This window comes from Oncorhynchus masou, chromosome 20 (genome assembly GCF_036934945.1).
Source record: "Oncorhynchus masou masou isolate Uvic2021 chromosome 20, UVic_Omas_1.1, whole genome shotgun sequence".
Lineage (NCBI taxonomy): Eukaryota > Metazoa > Chordata > Actinopteri > Salmoniformes > Salmonidae > Oncorhynchus > Oncorhynchus masou.
In genome coordinates this window covers 20,960,589-20,979,147 of record NC_088231.1, presented here as the reverse complement: position 1 = coordinate 20,979,147, position 18,559 = coordinate 20,960,589, and the positions used below count along the sequence as shown (strand labels likewise).

Sequence of the window (18,559 nt, the reverse complement as noted above, 5' to 3'; positions counted from 1 at the left end):
AACCAGTTACTGGTTAAGTGTCCAATATTATAACGTGACATTTGGATTACTATCCCCTGAAAGACAAAAAGGATCCATCAAACTCATTTGGTGTGTCATCATAGTGGTCTCTGACATCATAGTGGTCTCTGACATCATAGTGGTCTCTGACATCAAACTGGTCTCTGACATCATAGTGGTCTCTGACATCATAGTGGTCTCTGACATCATAGTGGAATCTGACATCATAGTGGTCTCTGTCATCATAGAGGTCTCTGACATCATAGTTGTCTCTGACATCATACTGGTCTCTGACATCATAGTGGTCTCTGACATCAAACTGGTCTCTGACATCATAGTGGTCTCTAACATCATACTGGTCTCTGACATCATAGTGGTCTCTGACATCATACTGGTCTCTGACATCATAGTGGTCTCTGACATCATACTGGTCTCTGACATCATAGTGGTCTCTAACATCATACTGGTCTCTGACATCATAGTGGTCTCTGACATCAAACTGGTCTCTGACATCATAGTGGTCTCTAACATCATACTGGTCTCTGACATCATAGTGGTCTCTGACATCATACTGGTCTCTGACATCATAGTGGTCTCTAACATCATACTGGTCTCTGACATCACAGTGGTCTCTGACATCATACTGGTCTCTGACATCATAGTGGTCTCTGACTTGTGCTCAGACTCACCCAAGTGGAACAAACTTAAACTTGCTGCTTTGTGGAAGGCTGATTTCAACGCCACAGAGTAAACAAATAGGGTCATAATGGAGTTTCTCCCACAAACATCGTCCAAGAAACAATAATATCGTTTTTTCTGATTACAATATTTTTGCTCGTAACGTAACCGATTACAGTTACAGTTGTTGGTGTTTAGTTTGACATGTAATCTGAGGTTTACACTCTCAGAATCACTGAAAATACTGGCCCTGAATCTGCCTTCAATCTGGATCGAAGTGTGTGTGTGTGTGTGTGTGTGTGTGTGTGTGTGTGTGTGTGTGTGTGTGTGTGTGTGTGTGTGTGTGTGTGTGTGTGTGTGTGTGTGTGTGTGTGTGTGTGTGTGTGTGCTTTTAGGAGGGTGAAAGAAGCTCTACTTTCTGCATCTGGCTGCCTGCTCGTCCTGGACAGCTGTATGCTAATGTAAAGCTATCCTGGCTGTCTGATCTACAGTCAATGCATCTCTTATTCTGGTTACCACTGACACACCACACACACACACACACACACACACACACACACACACACACACACACACACACACACACTGTCGTATTGTGAGTGAACTCAACCTCCATATATTTACAGGGTTAATTCTGCATGGTTACAGGGTTAATTCTGCATGGTTACAGGGTTAATTCTGCATGGTTACAGGGTTAATTCTGCATGGTTACAGGGTTAATTCTGCATGGTTACCGGGTTAATTCTGGATGGTTACAGGGTTAATTCTACATGGTTACAGGGTTAATTCTGCATGGTTACAGGGTTAATTCTGCATGGTTACAGGGTTAATTCTGCATGGTTACAGGGTTAATTCTGCATGGTTACAGGGTTAATTCTGCATGGTTACAGGGTTAATTCTGCATGGTTACAGGGTTAATTCTGCATGGTTACAGGGTTAATTCTGGATGGTTACAGGGTTAATTCTGCATGGTTACAGGGTTAATTCTGCATGGTTACAGGGTTAATTCTACATGGTTACAGGGTTAATTCTGCATGGTTACAGGGTTAATTCTGGATGGTTACAGGGTTAATTCTGCATGGTTACAGGGTTAATTCTGCATGGTTACAGGCTCCGCCGACGAGCATCATGGGTTGGCGTCAGCGCTGGGCAATATCCTATTTCACAGAACCCTTTTCAGACGTCCCAAATCAACATCTATTTCTAGATCAACTTGGAGAGAGAGAGTGTGGCTGTGTGAGTGACTGGGTGTGTGTGTGTGTTCTGTGTGTGCGTGTGTTTGGGCTGGGGCGTGAGGGGAAGGCAGATGAGGTAGTCGTGGTAACCACAAGGCTAGCTTTGTGTCTTAGCAGGTGGCTAACGGAGGAGAGGGTCCACTCTGGCTAACACACAAAAACACACACAAAAACACACACACACACACACACACACACACACTCACACTCACACTCACACTCACACTCACACTCACACTCACACTCACACTCACACTCACACTCACACTCACACACACACACACACACACACACACACACACACACACACACACACACACACAAACACACAAACACAAACACACACACACTGTCGTAGTTGTGAGTGGGATCCCCCAGGAGGTTGGCCTGTCCACACAGCATATAAACATGTCATAAGCAATAAATAATTACAGAAAATTAGCATTTTCTTTCTTTTCTCTCTGTACTCAGCTACCTATAGAGCTTTCAATACAGAAAGAATGTCAAAGTGCTTGAAAAGAAAAATAGATACGTATCAGATGAAATATAGAGGTCGCTACATACGAGAATAGGTCTGGACGACGACAACAACAGCTAGAGTGTTGGGTGTTTCAGGCCTCCAACAGAACAAATATAGAGGTAGTTACGTAACAGAGAGTAGGTCTGGACTACGACAACGACAGCTAGAGTGTGGGGTGTTTCAGGCCTCCAACAGAACAAATATAGAGGTAGTTACGTAACAGAGAGTAGGTCTGGACAACGACAACGACAGCTAGAGTGTTGGGTGTTTCAGGCCTCCAACAGAACAAATATAGAGGTCGCTACGTACGAGAATAGGTCTGGACGACGACAACGACAGCTAGAGTGTGGGGTGTTTCAGGCTTCCAACAGAACAAATATAGAGGTAGTTACGTAACAGAGAGTAGGTCTGGACTACGACAACGACAGCTAGAGTGTGGGGTGTTTCAGGCCTCCAACAGAACAAATATAGAGGTAGTTACGTAACAGAGAGTAGGTCTGGACGACGACAACGACAGCTAGAGTGTTGGGTGTTTCAGGCCTCCAACAGAACAAATATAGAGGTAGCTATGTAACGGAGAGTAGGTCTGGACTACGACAACGACAGCTAGAGTGTTGGGTGTTTCAGGCCTCCAACAGAACAAATATAGAGGTAGCTACGTAACGGAGAGTAGGTCTGGACTATGACAACGACAGCTAGAGTGTTGGGTGTTTCAGGCCTCCAACAGAACAAATATAGAGGTAGCTACGTAATGGAGAGTAGGTCTGGACTACGACAATGACAGCTAGAGTGTTGGGTGTTTCAGGCCTCCAACAGAACAAATATAGAGGTAGCTATGTAACGGAGAGTAGGTCTGGACTACGACAACGACACCTATAGTGTTGGGTGTTTCAGGCCTCCAACAGATGGAGCGACAGTCACAAGGGATCCACATAGCAGGAGCAGGGGGGTTTGGTCAACAGGGGTTTGAGGAGCATGTCCACTGGTGGCAGGCAGCACAGTTCACTCTCCATTGGTCAACTCTCCATTGGTCAACTCTCCATTGGTCAACTCTCCAATGGTCAACTCTCCATTGGTCAACTCTCCATTGGTCAACTCTCCATTGGTCTACTCTCCATTGGTCAACTCTCCATTGGTCAACTCTCCATTGGTCTACTCTCCATTGGTCAACTCTCCATTGGTCAACTCTCCATTGGTCAACTCTCCATTGGTCTACTCTCCAATGGTCAACTCTCCATTGGTCAACTCTCCATTGGTCAACTCTCCATTGGTCAACTCTCCATTGGTCAACTCTCCATTGGTCAACTCTCCATTGGTCAACTCTCCATTGGTCTACTCTCCATTGGTCTACTCTCCATTGGTCAACTCTCCATTGGTCTACTCTCCATTGGTCAACTCTCCATTGGTCTACTCTCCATTGGTCAACTCTCCATTGGTCTACTCTCCATTGGTCAACTCTCCATTGGTCAACTCTCCATTGGTCAACTCTCCATTGGTCAACTCTCCATTGGTCAACTCTCCATTGGTCAACTCTCCATTGGTCAACTCTCCATTGGTCTAGAGCGTCTGCTAAATGACTTAAATGTAAATGTAATGTAAATGTCTACTCTCCATTGGTCTACTCTCCATTGGTCAACTCTCCATTGGTCAACTCTCCATTGGTCTACTCTCCATTGGTCAACTCTCCATTGGTCAACTCTCCATTGGTCAACTCTCCATTGGTCAACTCTCCATTGGTCAACTCTCCATTGGTCAACTCTCCATTGATCTACTCTCCACTGGTCAACTCTCCATTGGTCTACTCTCCATTTGTCAACTCTCCATTGGTCAACTCTCCATTGGTCTACTCTCCATTGGTCTACTCTCCATTGGTCAACTCTCCATTGGTCTACTCTCCATTGGTCAACTCTCCATTGGTCAACTCTCCATTGGTCAACTCTCCATTGGTCAACTCTCCATTGGTCAACTCTCCATTGGTCAACTCTCCATTGGTCAACTCTCCATTGGTCTACTCTCCATTGGTCAACTCTCCATTGGTCAACTCTCCATTGGTCAACTCTCCATTGATCTACTCTCCACTGGTCAACTCTCCATTGGTCTACTCTCCATTGGTCAACTCTCCATTGGTCTACTCTCCATTGGTCAACTCTCCATTGGTCTACTCTCCATTCAAGGCTCCTCGCCGTCCATAACATTGTTTATTATGATACAGATAACGGGGCAGAACACACACAGATCCACTACTAAATCCAACCCACCCCAACCCCCCATGCTCTAACAGAGCCCCACCCCAACCCCCCCATTCTCTAACAGAGCCCCACTCCAACCCCCCATGCTCTAACAGAGCCCCACCCCAACCCCCCCATGCTCTAACAGAGCCCCACCCCAACCCCCCATGCTCTAACAGAGCCCCACCCCAACCCCCATGCTCTAACAGAGCCCCACCCCAACCCCCCATGCTTTAACAGAGTCCCCAAACCAGACTTAAAACCAGACTTTTTCAAAAAGACAAAGATATTATGGGAACTGCTTGGCATCTGACTGTAAGGCACTACAAGGAGTAAAGGGTTCGGCCCACTACATCACCGCCTGGTATGGGAACCGCTTGGCATCTGACTGCAAGGCACTACAAGGAGTAAAGGGTTCGGCCCACTACATCACCGCCTGGTATGGGAACCGCTTGGCATCTGACTGCAAGGCACTACAAGGAGTAAAGGGTTCGGCCCACTACATCACCGCCTGGTATGGGAACTGCTTGGCATCTGACTGCAAGGCACTACAAGGAGTAAAGGGTACGGCCCACTACATCACCGCCTGGTTTGGGAACTGCTTGGCATCTGACTGCAAGGCACTACAAGGAGTAAAGGGTTCGGCCCACTACATCACCGCCTGGTATGGGAACTGCTTGGCATCTGACTGCAAGGCACTACAAGGAGTAAAGGGTACGGCCCACTACATCACCGCCTGGTATGGGAACTGCTTGGCATCTGACTGCAAGGCACTACAAGGAGTAAAGGGTTCGGCCCACTACATCACCGCCTGGTATGGGAACTGCTTGGCATCTGACTGCAAGGCACTACAAGGAGTAAAGGGTACGGCCCACTACATCACCGCCTGGTATGGGAACTGCTTGGCATCTGACTGCAAGGCGCTACAAGGAGTAAAGGGTTCGGCCCACTACATCACCGCCTGGTATGGGAACTGCTTGGCATCTGACTGCAAGGCACTACAAGGAGTAAAGGGTTCGGCCCACTACATCACCGCCTGGTATGGGAACTGCTTGGCATCTGACTGCAAGGCGCTACAAGGAGTAAAGGGTACGGCCCACTACATCACCGCCTGGTATGGGAACTGCTTGGCATCTGACTGCAAGGCACTACAAGGAGTAAAGGGTACGGCCGACTACATCACCGCCTGGTATGGGAACTGCTTGGCATCTGACTGCAAGGCACTACAAGGAGTAAAGGGTTCGGCCCACTACATCACCGCCTGGTATGGGAACAGCTTGGCATCTGACTGCAAGGCGCTACAAGGAGTAAAGGGTACGGCCCACTACATCACCGCCTGGTATGGGAACTGCTTGGCATCTGACTGCAAGGCACTACAAGGAGTAAAGGGTTCGGCCCACTACATCACCGCCTGGTATGGGAACTGCTTGGCATCTGACTGCAAGGCGCTACAAGGAGTAAAGGGTTCGGCCCACTACATCACCGCCTGGTATGAGAACTGCTTGGCATCTGACTGCAAGGCACTACAAGGAGTAAAGGGTTCGGCCCACTACATCACCGCCTGGTATGGGAACTGCTTGGCATCTGACTGCAAGGCACTACAAGGAGTAAAGGGTACGGCCCACTACATCACCGCCTGGTATGGGAACTGCTTGGCATCTGACTGCAAGGCACTACAAGGAGTAAAGGGTTCGGCCCACTACATCACCGCCTGGTATGGGAACTGCTTGGCATCTGACTGCAAGGCGCTACAAGGAGTAAAGGGTTCGGCCCACTACATCACCGCCTGGTATGAGAACTGCTTGGCATCTGACTGCAAGGCACTACAAGGAGTAAAGGGTTCGGCCCACTACATCACCGCCTGGTATGGGAACTGCTTGGCATCTGACTGCAAGGCACTACAAGGAGTAAAGGGTACGGCCCACTACATCACCGTCTGGTATGGGAACTGCTTGGCATCTGACTGCAAGGCGCTACAAGGAGTAAAGGGTTCGGCCCACTACATCACCGCCTGGTATGGGAATTGCTTGGCATCTGACTGCAAGGCACTACAAGGAGTAAAGGGTTCGGCCCACTACATCACCGCCTGGTATGGGAACTGCTTGGCAACTGACTGCAAGGCACTACAAGGAGTAAAGGGTTCGGCCCACTACATCACCGCCTGGTATGGGAACTGCTTGGCATCTGACTGCAAGGCGCTACAAGGAGTAAAGGGTACGGCCCACTACATCACCGCCTGGTATGGGAACTGCTTGGCATCTGACTGCAAGGCACTACAAGGAGTAAAGGGTACGGCCCACTACATCACCGCCTGGTATGGGAACTGCTTGGCATCTGATTGCAAGGCACTACAAGGAGTAAAGGGTTCGGCCCACTACATCACCGCCTGGTATGGGAACTGCTTGGCATCTGACTGCAAGGCACTACAAGGAGTAAAGGGTACGGCCCACTACATCACCGCCTGGTATGGGAACTGCTTGGCATCTGACTGCAAGGCACTACAAGGAGTAAAGGGTTCGGCCCACTACATCACCGCCTGGTATGGGAACTGCTTGGCATCTGACTGCAAGGCACTACAAGGAGTAAAGGGTTCGGCCCACTACATCACTGCCTGGTATGGGAACTGCTTGGCATCTGACTGCAAGGCGCTACAAGGAGTAAAGGGTTCGGCCCACTACATCACCGCCTGGTATGGGAACTGCTTGGCATCTGACTGCAAGGCGCTACAAGGAGTAAAGGGTTCGGCCTACTACATCACCGCCTGGTATGGGAACTGCTTGGCATCTGACTGCAAGGCGCTACAAGGAGTAAAGGGTTCGGCCACTACATCACCGCCTGGTATGGGAACTGCTTGGCATCTGACTGCAAGGCACTACAAGGAGTAAAGGGTTCGGCCCACTACATCACCGCCTGGTATGGGAACTGCTTGGCATCTGACTGCAAGGCGCTACAAGGAGTAAAGGGTACGGCCCACTACATCACCGCCTGGTATGGGAACTGCTTGGCATCTGACTGCAAGGCGCTACAAGGAGTAAAGGGTACGGCCCACTACATCACCGCCTGGTATGGGAACTGCTTGGCATCTGACTGCAAGGCGCTACAAGGAGTAAAGGGTTCGGCCCACTACATCACCGCCTGGTATGGGAACTGCTTGGCATCTGACTGCAAGGCACTACAAGGAGTAAAGGGTACGGCCCACTACATCACCGCCTGGTATGGGAACTGCTTGGCATCTGACTGCAAGGCACTACAAGGAGTAAAGGGTTCGGCCCACTACATCACCGCCTGGTATGGGAACTGCTTGGCATCTGACTGCAAGGCGCTACAAGGAGTAAAGGGTTCGGCCCACTACATCACCGCCTGGTATGGGAACTGCTTGGCATCTGACTGCAAGGCGCTACAAGGAGTAAAGGGTTCAGCCCACTACATCACCGCCTGGTATGGGAACTGCTTGGCATCTGACTGCAAGGCACTACAAGGAGTAAAGGGTACGGCCCACTACATCACCGCCTGGTATGGGAACTGCTTGGCATCTGACTGCAAGGCACTACAAGGAGTAAAGGGTTCGGCCCACTACATCACCGCCTGGTATGGGAACTGCTTGGCATCTGACTGCAAGGCGCTACAAGGAGTAAAGGGTTCGGCCCACTACATCACCGCCTGGTATGGGAACTGCTTGGCATCTGACTGCAAGGCACTACAAGGAGTAAAGGGTTCGGCCCACTACATCACCGCCTGGTATGGGAACTGCTTGGCATCTGACTGCAAGGCACTACAAGGAGTAAAGGGTTCGGCCCACTACATCACCGCCTGGTATGGGAACTGCTTGGCATCTGACTGCAAGGCACTACAAGGAGTAAAGGGTTCAGCCCACTACATCACCGCCTGGTATGGGAACTGCTTGGCATCTGACTGCAAGGCACTACAAGGAGTAAAGGGTACGGCCCACTACATCACCGCCTGGTATGGGAACTGCTTGGCATCTGACTGCAAGGCACTACAAGGAGTAAAGGGTACGGCCCACTACATCACCGCCTGGTATGGGAACTGCTTGGCATCTGACTGCAAGGCACTACAAGGAGTAAAGGGTTCGGCCCACTACATCACCGCCTGGTATGGGAACTGCTTGGCATCTGACTGCAAGGCACTACAAGGAGTAAAGGGTACGGCCCACTACATCACCGCCTGGTATGGGAACTGCTTGGCATCTGACTGCAAGGCGCTACAAGGAGTAAAGGGTTCGGCCCACTACATCACCGCCTGGTATGGGAACTGCTTGGCATCTGACTGCAAGGCACTACAAGGAGTAAAGGGTTCGGCCCACTACATCACCGCCTGGTATGGGAACTGCTTGGCATCTGACTGCAAGGCACTACAAGGAGTAAAGGGTTCGGCCCACTACATCACCGCCTGGTATGGGAACTGCTTGGCATCTGACTGCAAGGCGCTACAAGGAGTAAAGGGTACGGCCCACTACATCACCGCCTGGTATGGGAACTGCTTGGCATCTGACTGCAAGGCACTACAAGGAGTAAAGGGTTCGGCCCACTACATCACCGCCTGGTATGGGAACTGCTTGGCATCTGACTGCAAGGCACTACAAGGAGTAAAGGGTTCAGCCCACTACATCACCGCCTGGTATGGGAACTGCTTGGCATCTGACTGCAAGGCACTACAAGGAGTAAAGGGTACGGCCCACTACATCACCGCCTGGTATGGGAACTGCTTGGCATCTGACTGCAAGGCACTACAAGGAGTAAAGGGTTCGGCCCACTATATCACCGCCTGGTATGGGAACTGCTTGGCATCTGACTGCAAGGCGCTACAAGGAGTAAAGGGTTCAGCCCACTACATCACCGCCTGGTATGGGAACTGCTTGGCATCTGACTGCAAGGCACTACAAGGAGTAAAGGGTTCGGCCCACTACATCACCGCCTGGTATGGGAACTGCTTGGCATCTGACTGCAAGGCGCTACAAGGAGTAAAGGGTTCAGCCCACTACATCACCGCCTGGTATGGGAACTGCTTGGCATCTGACTGCAAGGCACTACAAGGAGTAAAGGGTACGGCCCACTACATCACCGCCTGGTATGGGAACTGCTTGGCATCACCGTGGTCAACCTCCCTGCCATCCAGTTACTCATTGTGTTGTTATCATTCTATCATTTAAAGAGCAGTTTCTCTGTGCATTGTTGGAACATGCCCGTAATGAAGTATTTCACCGTTAGTCTACAGCTGTTTGTTCATGAAGCATGTGACGAATAACATTTGATTTGATGCCCTTGGGTAAGTACACAATTAGCTACAAAATACGGTGATCCTTCGTATGTTTTAATTTGATTGATTTTACCTTTATTTAACCAGGCAAGTCAGTTAAGAACACATTCTTATTTTCAATGACGGCCTGGGAACAGTGGGTTAACTGCCTGTTCAGGGGCAGAACGACAGATTTGTACCTTGTCAGCTCGGGGGTTTGAAGTCCAACACTCTAACCACTAGGCTACCCTGCCGCCTCTACACTCTAACCACTAGGCTACCCTGCCGCCTCTACACTCTAACCACTAGGCTACCCTGCCGCCTGTACACTCTAACCACTAGGCTACCCTGCCGCCTCTACACTCTAACCACTAGGCTTCCCTGCCGCCTCTACACTCTAACCACTAGGCTACCCTGCCGCCTCTACACTCTAACCACTAGGCTACCCTGCCGCCTCTACACTCTAACCACTAGGCTACCCTGCCGCCTCTACACTCTAACCACTAGGCTACCCTGCCGCCTCTACACTCTAACCACTAGGCTACCCTGCCGCCTCTACACTCTAACCACTAGGCTACCCTGCCGCCTCTACACTCTAACCACTAGGCTACCCTGCCGCCTCTACACTCTAACCACTAGGCTACCCTGCCACCTCTACACTCTAACCACTAGGCTACCCTGCCGCCTCTACACTCTAACCACTAGGCTACCCTGCCGCCTCTACACTCTAACCACTAGGCTACCCTGCCGCCTCTACACTCTAACCACTAGGCTACCCTGCCGCCTCTACACTCTAACCACTAGACTACCCTGCCGCCTCTACACTCTAACCACGAGGCTACCCTGCCGCCCCTACACTCTAACCACTAGGCTACCCTGCCGCCTCTACACTCTAACCACGAGGCTACCCTGCCGCCTCTACACTCTAACCTCTAGGCTACCCTGCCGCCTTTACACTCTAACCACTAGGCTACCCTGCCGCCCCATATGTGCGTCAAGTTTCAAATGGTGTGTAAGTAGATTGGGTAGTGGGGGTACGTTGAACCAAAGGGTTAGTTGAGCCTCCCTTGTTTCCTAGGACCACATATTTAAGAAGAGGTCATCATTTCATGGAGTCCGTGAAGGAAGTTATCACATGGATAAAGTGATAAGGAAGTTAGGTCCTAAAAAAAACAGATTTTCACCAAGTCAAATGAATGTAATGTCCTGTAGGTTTCATGACGCTTGTATCTAAACCAAAGTAGCCAGCTTTAATATTGTCCTATACATCAGGGTCTCTATAAGCTACAATATGAGGTCCTAAACCTGGGATGAAATCGCATCTTTGTAGCCACGTGGGCTAATATGGTCAACATGTTTGCCTTGGTGGAAGTTGAACCATACCCCGTACAAATGACGATTGCATTTTGTCCGTTTAATGCAAAATATTGATAGTATTTTTGCAACACGTCATGAATGTGAAATCTAGAGTGTTTTTATTATTACAGAGCAGATATGATCAGGCCCCGTGTTTACAACCATAAAACAAGCAGGGGTCTAGCCCCCCCTTGAGGTTATTGAGAGAGCAGCCAAGGAAGTGAGAGAAGAGAAAAAGTCCATTCAAGCAACAGCAGAGGACAGATCAAATTATCAAATCATCAAATCATCAAATCAAATCATCAAATCATCAAATCAAATCATCAAATCAAATCATCAAATCATCAAATCATCAAATCATCAAATCATCAAATCAAATCATCAAATCAAATCATCAAATTATCAAATCAAATCATCAAATCATCAAGTCATCAAATCATCAATTCATTAAATCAAATCATCAAATCAAGCTTTATTTATTCTACACATTTCAGACATTGAATGCAACGCAATGTGCTTCACAAGAAAAAAAACAAATAATAATAACACAACAAACATAAGAGGACACCATCACCCACTGTCACAGGACACCGTCACCCACTGTCACAGGACACCGTCACCCACTGTCACAGGACACCGTCACCCACTGTCGCAGGACACCGTCACCCACTGTCGCAGGACACCGTCACCCACTGTCGCAGGACACCGTCACCCACTGAAGCAGGACACCGTCACCCACTGTCACAGGACACCGTCACCCACTGTCACAGGACACCGTCACCCACTGTCACAGGACACCGTCACCCACTGTCACAGGACACCGTCACCCACTGTCACAGGACACCGTCACCCACTGTCACAGGACACCGTCACCCACTGTCACAGGACACCGTCACCCACTGTCACAGGACACCGTCACCCACTGTCACCGGACACCGTCACCCACTGTCACAGGACACCGTCACCCACTGTCACAGGACACCGTCACCCACTGTCACAGGACACCATCACCCACTGTCGCAGGACACCGTCACCCACTGTCACAGGACACCGTCACCCACTGTCACAGGACACCGTCACCCACTGTCACAGGACACCGTGACCCACTGTCACAGGACACCGTGACCCACTGTCGCAGGACACCGTGACCCACTGTCACAGGACACCGTCACCCACTGTCGCAGGACACCGTCACCCACTGTCACAGGACACCGTCACCCACTGTCACAGGACACCGTCACCCACTGTCACAGGACACCGTGACCCACTGTCACAGGACACCGTGACCCACTGTCACAGGACACCGTCACCCACTGTCACAGGACACCGTCACCCACTGTCACAGGACACCGTCACAGGACACCGTCACCCACTGTCACAGGACACCGTCACCCACTGTCACAGGACACCGTCACCCACTGTCACAGGACACCGTCACAGGACACCGTCACCCACTGTCACCGGACACCGTCACCCACTGTCACAGGACACCGTCACCCACTGTCACAGGACACCGTCACCCACTGTCACAGGACACCGTCACCCACTGTCACAGGACACCGTCACCCACTGTCACAGGACACCGTCACCCACTGTCACAGGACACCGTCACAGGACACCGTCACCCACTGTCACAGGACACCGTCACCCACGGTCACAGGACACCGTCACCCACGGTCACAGGACACCGTCACCCACTGTCGCAGGACACCGTCACCCACTGTCACAGGACACCGTCACCCACTGTCACAGGACACCGTCACCCACTGTCACAGGACACCGTCACCCACTGTCACAGGACACCGTCACCCACTGTCACAGGACACCGCCACCCACTGTCACAGGACACCGTCACCCACGGTCACAGGACACCGTCACCCACTGTCACAGGACACCGTCACCCACTGTCACATGACACTGTCATCTACTTACCCCAAGGCAGCTCAACGTACCCTGTTCCTATGCTCAATGTAGCCCACACCGAGGGTAAATTGCGCCAAGAAACCACTTTTTTAGGACAAGCTACAGTATGTTTTCAAAAGTTTTATGTTTACATGAATTCTAATTATTTCCAAAGACACAAAACATCCTGAAATGTATGTAGATATCTTTGTTAGAAAAAATACTTTATTTGATGCTGATTGTAAAGAACGTCTCAACTGACCTGTCACGCCCTGGCCATAGAGAGCCTTTTTTTCTCTATTTTGGTTAGGCCAGGGTGTGACTAGGGTGGGCATTCTATGTTCATTTTCTATGTTTTGTTTTTCTTTGTTGTTTGGCCGGGTGTGGTTCTCAATCAGAGGCAGCTGTCTATCATTGTCTCTGATTGAGAACCATACTTAGGTAGCCTTTTCCCAACTGAGGGTTGTGGGTTGTTGTTGTCTGTTTTTGTGTCTGCATCAGAAAGAACTGTTTCGATTTCGTACGTTGTCTTTGTTATTTTTGTTATTTCAGAGTTCAGTCTAATAAAATCATGAACATGTGTCACACGTCTTGGTCCTCTCCTTCCAACAGCCGTTACCCATATACATGAGATTTAATACTAACTATAACCAATAACTTAACCCTAACTATAACCCTAACCCTAACTATAACCCTAACCCTAACTTTAACCCTAACCCTAACTATAACCAATAACTTAACCCTAACTTTTTACCCTAACCCTAACCCTAATTTAACCCTAATTTAACCCTAACTTAACCCTAACCCTAACCCCAATTTAACCCTAATTGTAGGGCTCCCCCTGGTGGTGATATCTAGATGTATTATTTGTATGATGTCAGTACTATATTATAAATGTATGTTTTTAATCATTAAGTTGACGCTTGTGTCAGTGCATTGAACTAAGGTAGGTAACACAAGCAGCAGGGTTGGGGTCAATTCCAATTTACAGTAACTAGAGATTCAAAAGAGACACAGGTAATTCAATTCAATAATTCATTAGTTAGAAAGAAATTACAATTAATTGTACTTAATTAACAATATTATAGTAGATTACTTAAAATAGGTATTGTCCCTACTTCTCAAATGTCCCACTGGCTATGAGACCACACAATAGTCAGAACAGCATTCTGAAATTCATATTTACAATGAACTTAAATTAATAATACTTAAAAAAAAAAGATTATTAACAAGTCCTGTTAAAGATAGGGCTGTCTGCTGCCCCCTTTGGAGTAATTGCGTGCCCATATTAAACAGAAAGAAAATCTGTCAAAAATTGCTAATATATGCATATAAAAAATATTATTGAATAGAAAACACTCTAAAGTTTCTAAAACCGTTGAAATTATGTCTGTATGTAAAGCAGAACTCTCAGGGCAGTCATTCTCCCAAACTCTCTCTTGTCATCATAAAAGTTGGCCCAACTTTGACGTCATCGCCCCCACCCTTCCCAAGCAGCTACAGACCTGGGAACAGTTTCTATGTCTTCAGCGCGATGTCTGCTTTCAATGGGGCTTCTCATTGTGAGAATCGCGCGCTCACGAGAGTTTTGGCGGCCCGAAACCTTTCGGTCACGCGAAAAAAAAGGTCACGTTCATGCGCGCTCTCCTCTGGTGATCTCTCTCTTCCAAGATTGATTAAACGACGCTTGAGTTTCTGTTCGTCCTGAGGATTGTTGTGCACCTTTATAACATACTAAAGCTTGGTTATGAACAGAGTTTGACAAGTTTAGTCGACATATAATATGTAATTTCGACGTTTTGGTGCGCATCCACTTGACTTTTGGCTGCATTTCAACCGAAATATGCCTTGTTTGATAACCGAAAGACACAGACTTCACAACTAAACGCTGTTTTTGGTGAGTATAATTCCTTCCAGGTCTTCTGATGGAAGAACAGCAAAGGTCTGATGAAGATTTCAAAAGGTTAGTGAATTATTTTTCTTTTAATCCTGCGTTTGTTGATTGCATATTTTGTTCAACTTGGCTATGCAAATTAGCTGTGTCTTCGGTGGTGGTTTGACATAAATATGTGCTATGTTTTCGCCGTAAAACATTTTAGAAATCTAACTTGCTGGGTAGATAAACAAGGTGTTTATCTTTCATTTGAGCTATTGGACTTGTTAATGTGTGGAGGTTAAATATTTTTAAGAATATTTTTTGCGTTCCATGCGCCACATTCCAGCTGAACGTGGGAGGGAAAGTTCCCAAATGGGACTCAAGATCCCTAACAGGTTTTTTAAACAAAATCTATTTCTCAAGTGTCAAAACAGCGAAGGCAAGACAGTCAGAACAACCGTCTGAACGGTCTGTCTACAATTCATTTAACTTACTAATTAACAATTTATCAAATGGAGAAAGTAAAATAGTAACATAAATAACAGACAGAGGTTCATATTTACATTTTTACTTAATTTAACTTCACAATTAACAATTGTAGATTTTTAACTTTTAAGTTTTTGTTTCTATTTGTCAAGTGTCGCGTGGACTCAAATCACCACTTTATAAATTCAAACAGAAAAAGTGGCGGGGTGACCCTTTGTTGTTGTTTAAATCCCAAACTGCCCCTTTGTTGTTGTTTAAATCCCAAACTGCCCCTTTATTTCCCACGTAACTTCTATTCTGCTTCTATTCTATTCTTCTATAATGTGCCCAGATTTTTCCCTTTCCAGTACATTCCCAGAAACAATGGGGAATGTGTAACCTTTCCAGTACATTCCCAGAAACAATGGGGAATGTGTAACCTTTCCAGTACATTCCCAGAAACAATGGGGAATGTGTAACCTTTCCAGTACATTCCCAGAAACGTGTAACCTGGCCAGTGCAGCTTGGCTCGGTTCAGCCGTGTGGGAAGACCAATGCCAACCCACTGGGAACGAACTGGTTGAATCAACGTTGATCCCAAGTCATTTCAACAAATAAAATCAATGTGATGACGTTGAATCAACGTTGAAAACTGAATCAACGCTGAAAACTGAATCAACGCTGAAAACTGAATCAACGCTGAAAACTGAATCAACGCTGAAAACTGAATCAACGTTGAAAACTGAATCAACGTTGAAAACTGAATCAACGTTGAAAACTGAATCAACGTTGAAAACTGAATCAACGTAACGGAAATGTGGGAAGGTTTGTCTTTTTGTCAGCCATATTTGAACCTAAATCCTTTAGTTATTTAATTTTTTTACATTGAATTCATGTTAGTTGACAAGTCAATTAGACATTGAACCGACGTCTTTTCCCAATGGGGCCTTTTCCTCAGGGTCCCCTGACAAAGGGCAGTTTCCCAGACCTGTGGAGGTAGAGGAGGGGCTGAACAAACCCAGAGATGATTGCGAAGGAGGAACAAATGGACAATCCAAAAGAATATTCCACTACTTCTATAAAATGATAACTGACTAGGAGAAGAACCAGTGGGAGGTAACTGACAATCATAGACACCATGATCACTGAAATGATCCTGAAGGCCCTCAGCTTAATTTTGTTCATCCCTTCCCCCTCTCTCTCTCCTTCCCCCGGACCGGGACGTTTCAGAGCCCAGAGAACAGTCAGACAACAGAACAATTGAATGGAAAACCAGAGTGAAAGGTTTAACAAAAGAAATATGATCATGTTTGACAGCACGGTTGATACCAACGCAATTAACATGGAGAACCCAAGAACCACCATCCAACACAAGCAAGAGCATCCCACCCTGTATCTCAGAGGTTTGTACTTCAGGAAGGTTACAGGGTGGACCACCGCCAGGTAGCGCTCCACACAGATACAGCACTGGAACAGGGGACGACCAATAGAAATGAATCCCATGAAAAACGCCACACCAACTCCTAGAGTATCATTGAAAAGATAATCGTTCAGGTAATTCAAGACAGCAGACAGACAGTAGAGGATCTCACACACGGTCAGGTTGAGAGCAAAGAAGTCTGAAGCCATCGTCCCTACAGCTCCGGTCACCATCAGCCACAGAATGTAGACATTGGTGGGGAGACCCAGGATGATGTTGATGCTGTACATGGTGGTGATGAAATAAAGGGCCCAAGAGCTGGTAGAGTTAACAGAAAGTGCTGGAGGGAGATGTGAGTCATTTCCTATGGAGACGTTCATCTCTTGGCAGAGTGGGGGCGTTGATGAGCAAGTTCCCCGCACCTGTTGAATAAGGGAGTGGTCTTTAGAGAGGTAAAACTGTTTCTCATGTACTTTAGTTCTGATTTCAGTGTCATTTTTTTTGTGATGTAGTAAAACCCTAGTCTGGTCCCAGATCGGTTTGTCCTATCACGTCGACTCATTGTCACTCGTGATAATGTTCACAAAAACATTAGCCAATAGAATTCCATGGAATCCCCGAACCACATTTTGTATTGAACTATAAAATGTACAATCATAACTACATTTCAAGTGTCTAGAAAATATTGAATAGTAGTTTAAAGAAAAAAATGCTCTTACGCACGCGCACACACACTGTTTTGAAGTGTGAGCGTGAACAGCAGTAAAGTGTTGTGAGTGACTGGTTTCTGTCAGACTCCTCTCCGGTGAGACGGTGAACAAAAACACTGTTCAAAGCTTTATGGTATAAAGCCTAGAACAATATTACCAGAGAAAATATTATATTATTATTATTATATTATTATAATTAGTATATTATTATCCACTGTTTTAAAGCTTCGCTGTTACTTACTGAAGGAACCCAAGGACACGATCCACTGATAGGCTCATAACACTGTGTGATTTGAAAGTGTTTAGTTGAAGGAGAGTCGGACCGAAATGCAGCGTGTAAGTTACTCATGTTTATTGAGTGAAGACAAAACGAACGAACTAACACGAATAACTAATAAATACAAAAGAAACAACAAACAGAACGAAACCTAATACAGCCTGACTGGTGAAACTAACACAGAGACAGGAACAATCACCCACGAAATGCAAAGCGAAAAACAGGCTACCTAAATACGGTTCCCAATCAGCGACAACGAGAAGCACCTGACTCTGATTGAGAACCGCCTCAGGCAGCCAACCTAATTAACACCACACACACCCCTAATCAACTAGAATCCCAAACACTACAAACCCCAAAACGAAAATACAATACATAATAACCCCATGTCACAGCCTGGTCTGACTAACTAATAAACTAAAACACACAATACTAAGACCAAGGCGTGACAGAAAGCATCTCTTGTTGTACCAACGCTGAACGTTTCAGTCTGAAGTTGATGCAGCATGAACAGGTCATACAGTGTGTTTTCAGGAGCATAAACTCTCTCACTATTATGCTACTGAGAGGGAAACTAATCAAACCTGTTATTAAGAGCTGAGTATATTCATTGTATGAATCTAAATGTAGTCCTGT

At 47.3% G+C, this 18,559-nt stretch overlaps 1 protein-coding gene across 1 annotated transcript; it reads right to left on the bottom strand.

Moving 5' to 3' along the window:
- Positions 1-12,441: 12,441 nt before the first annotated feature.
- LOC135506582 (hydroxycarboxylic acid receptor 2-like) lies at positions 12,442-17,226 on the bottom strand. The gene is made up of 2 exons (XM_064925919.1): positions 16,612-17,226; positions 12,442-12,471 (listed from the first exon to the last, which is right to left on the bottom strand). Exons 1-2 carry the CDS (start codon positions 17,224-17,226, stop codon positions 12,442-12,444), a joined length of 645 nt encoding a protein of 214 aa, XP_064781991.1.
- Positions 17,227-18,559: the final 1,333 nt, after the last annotated feature.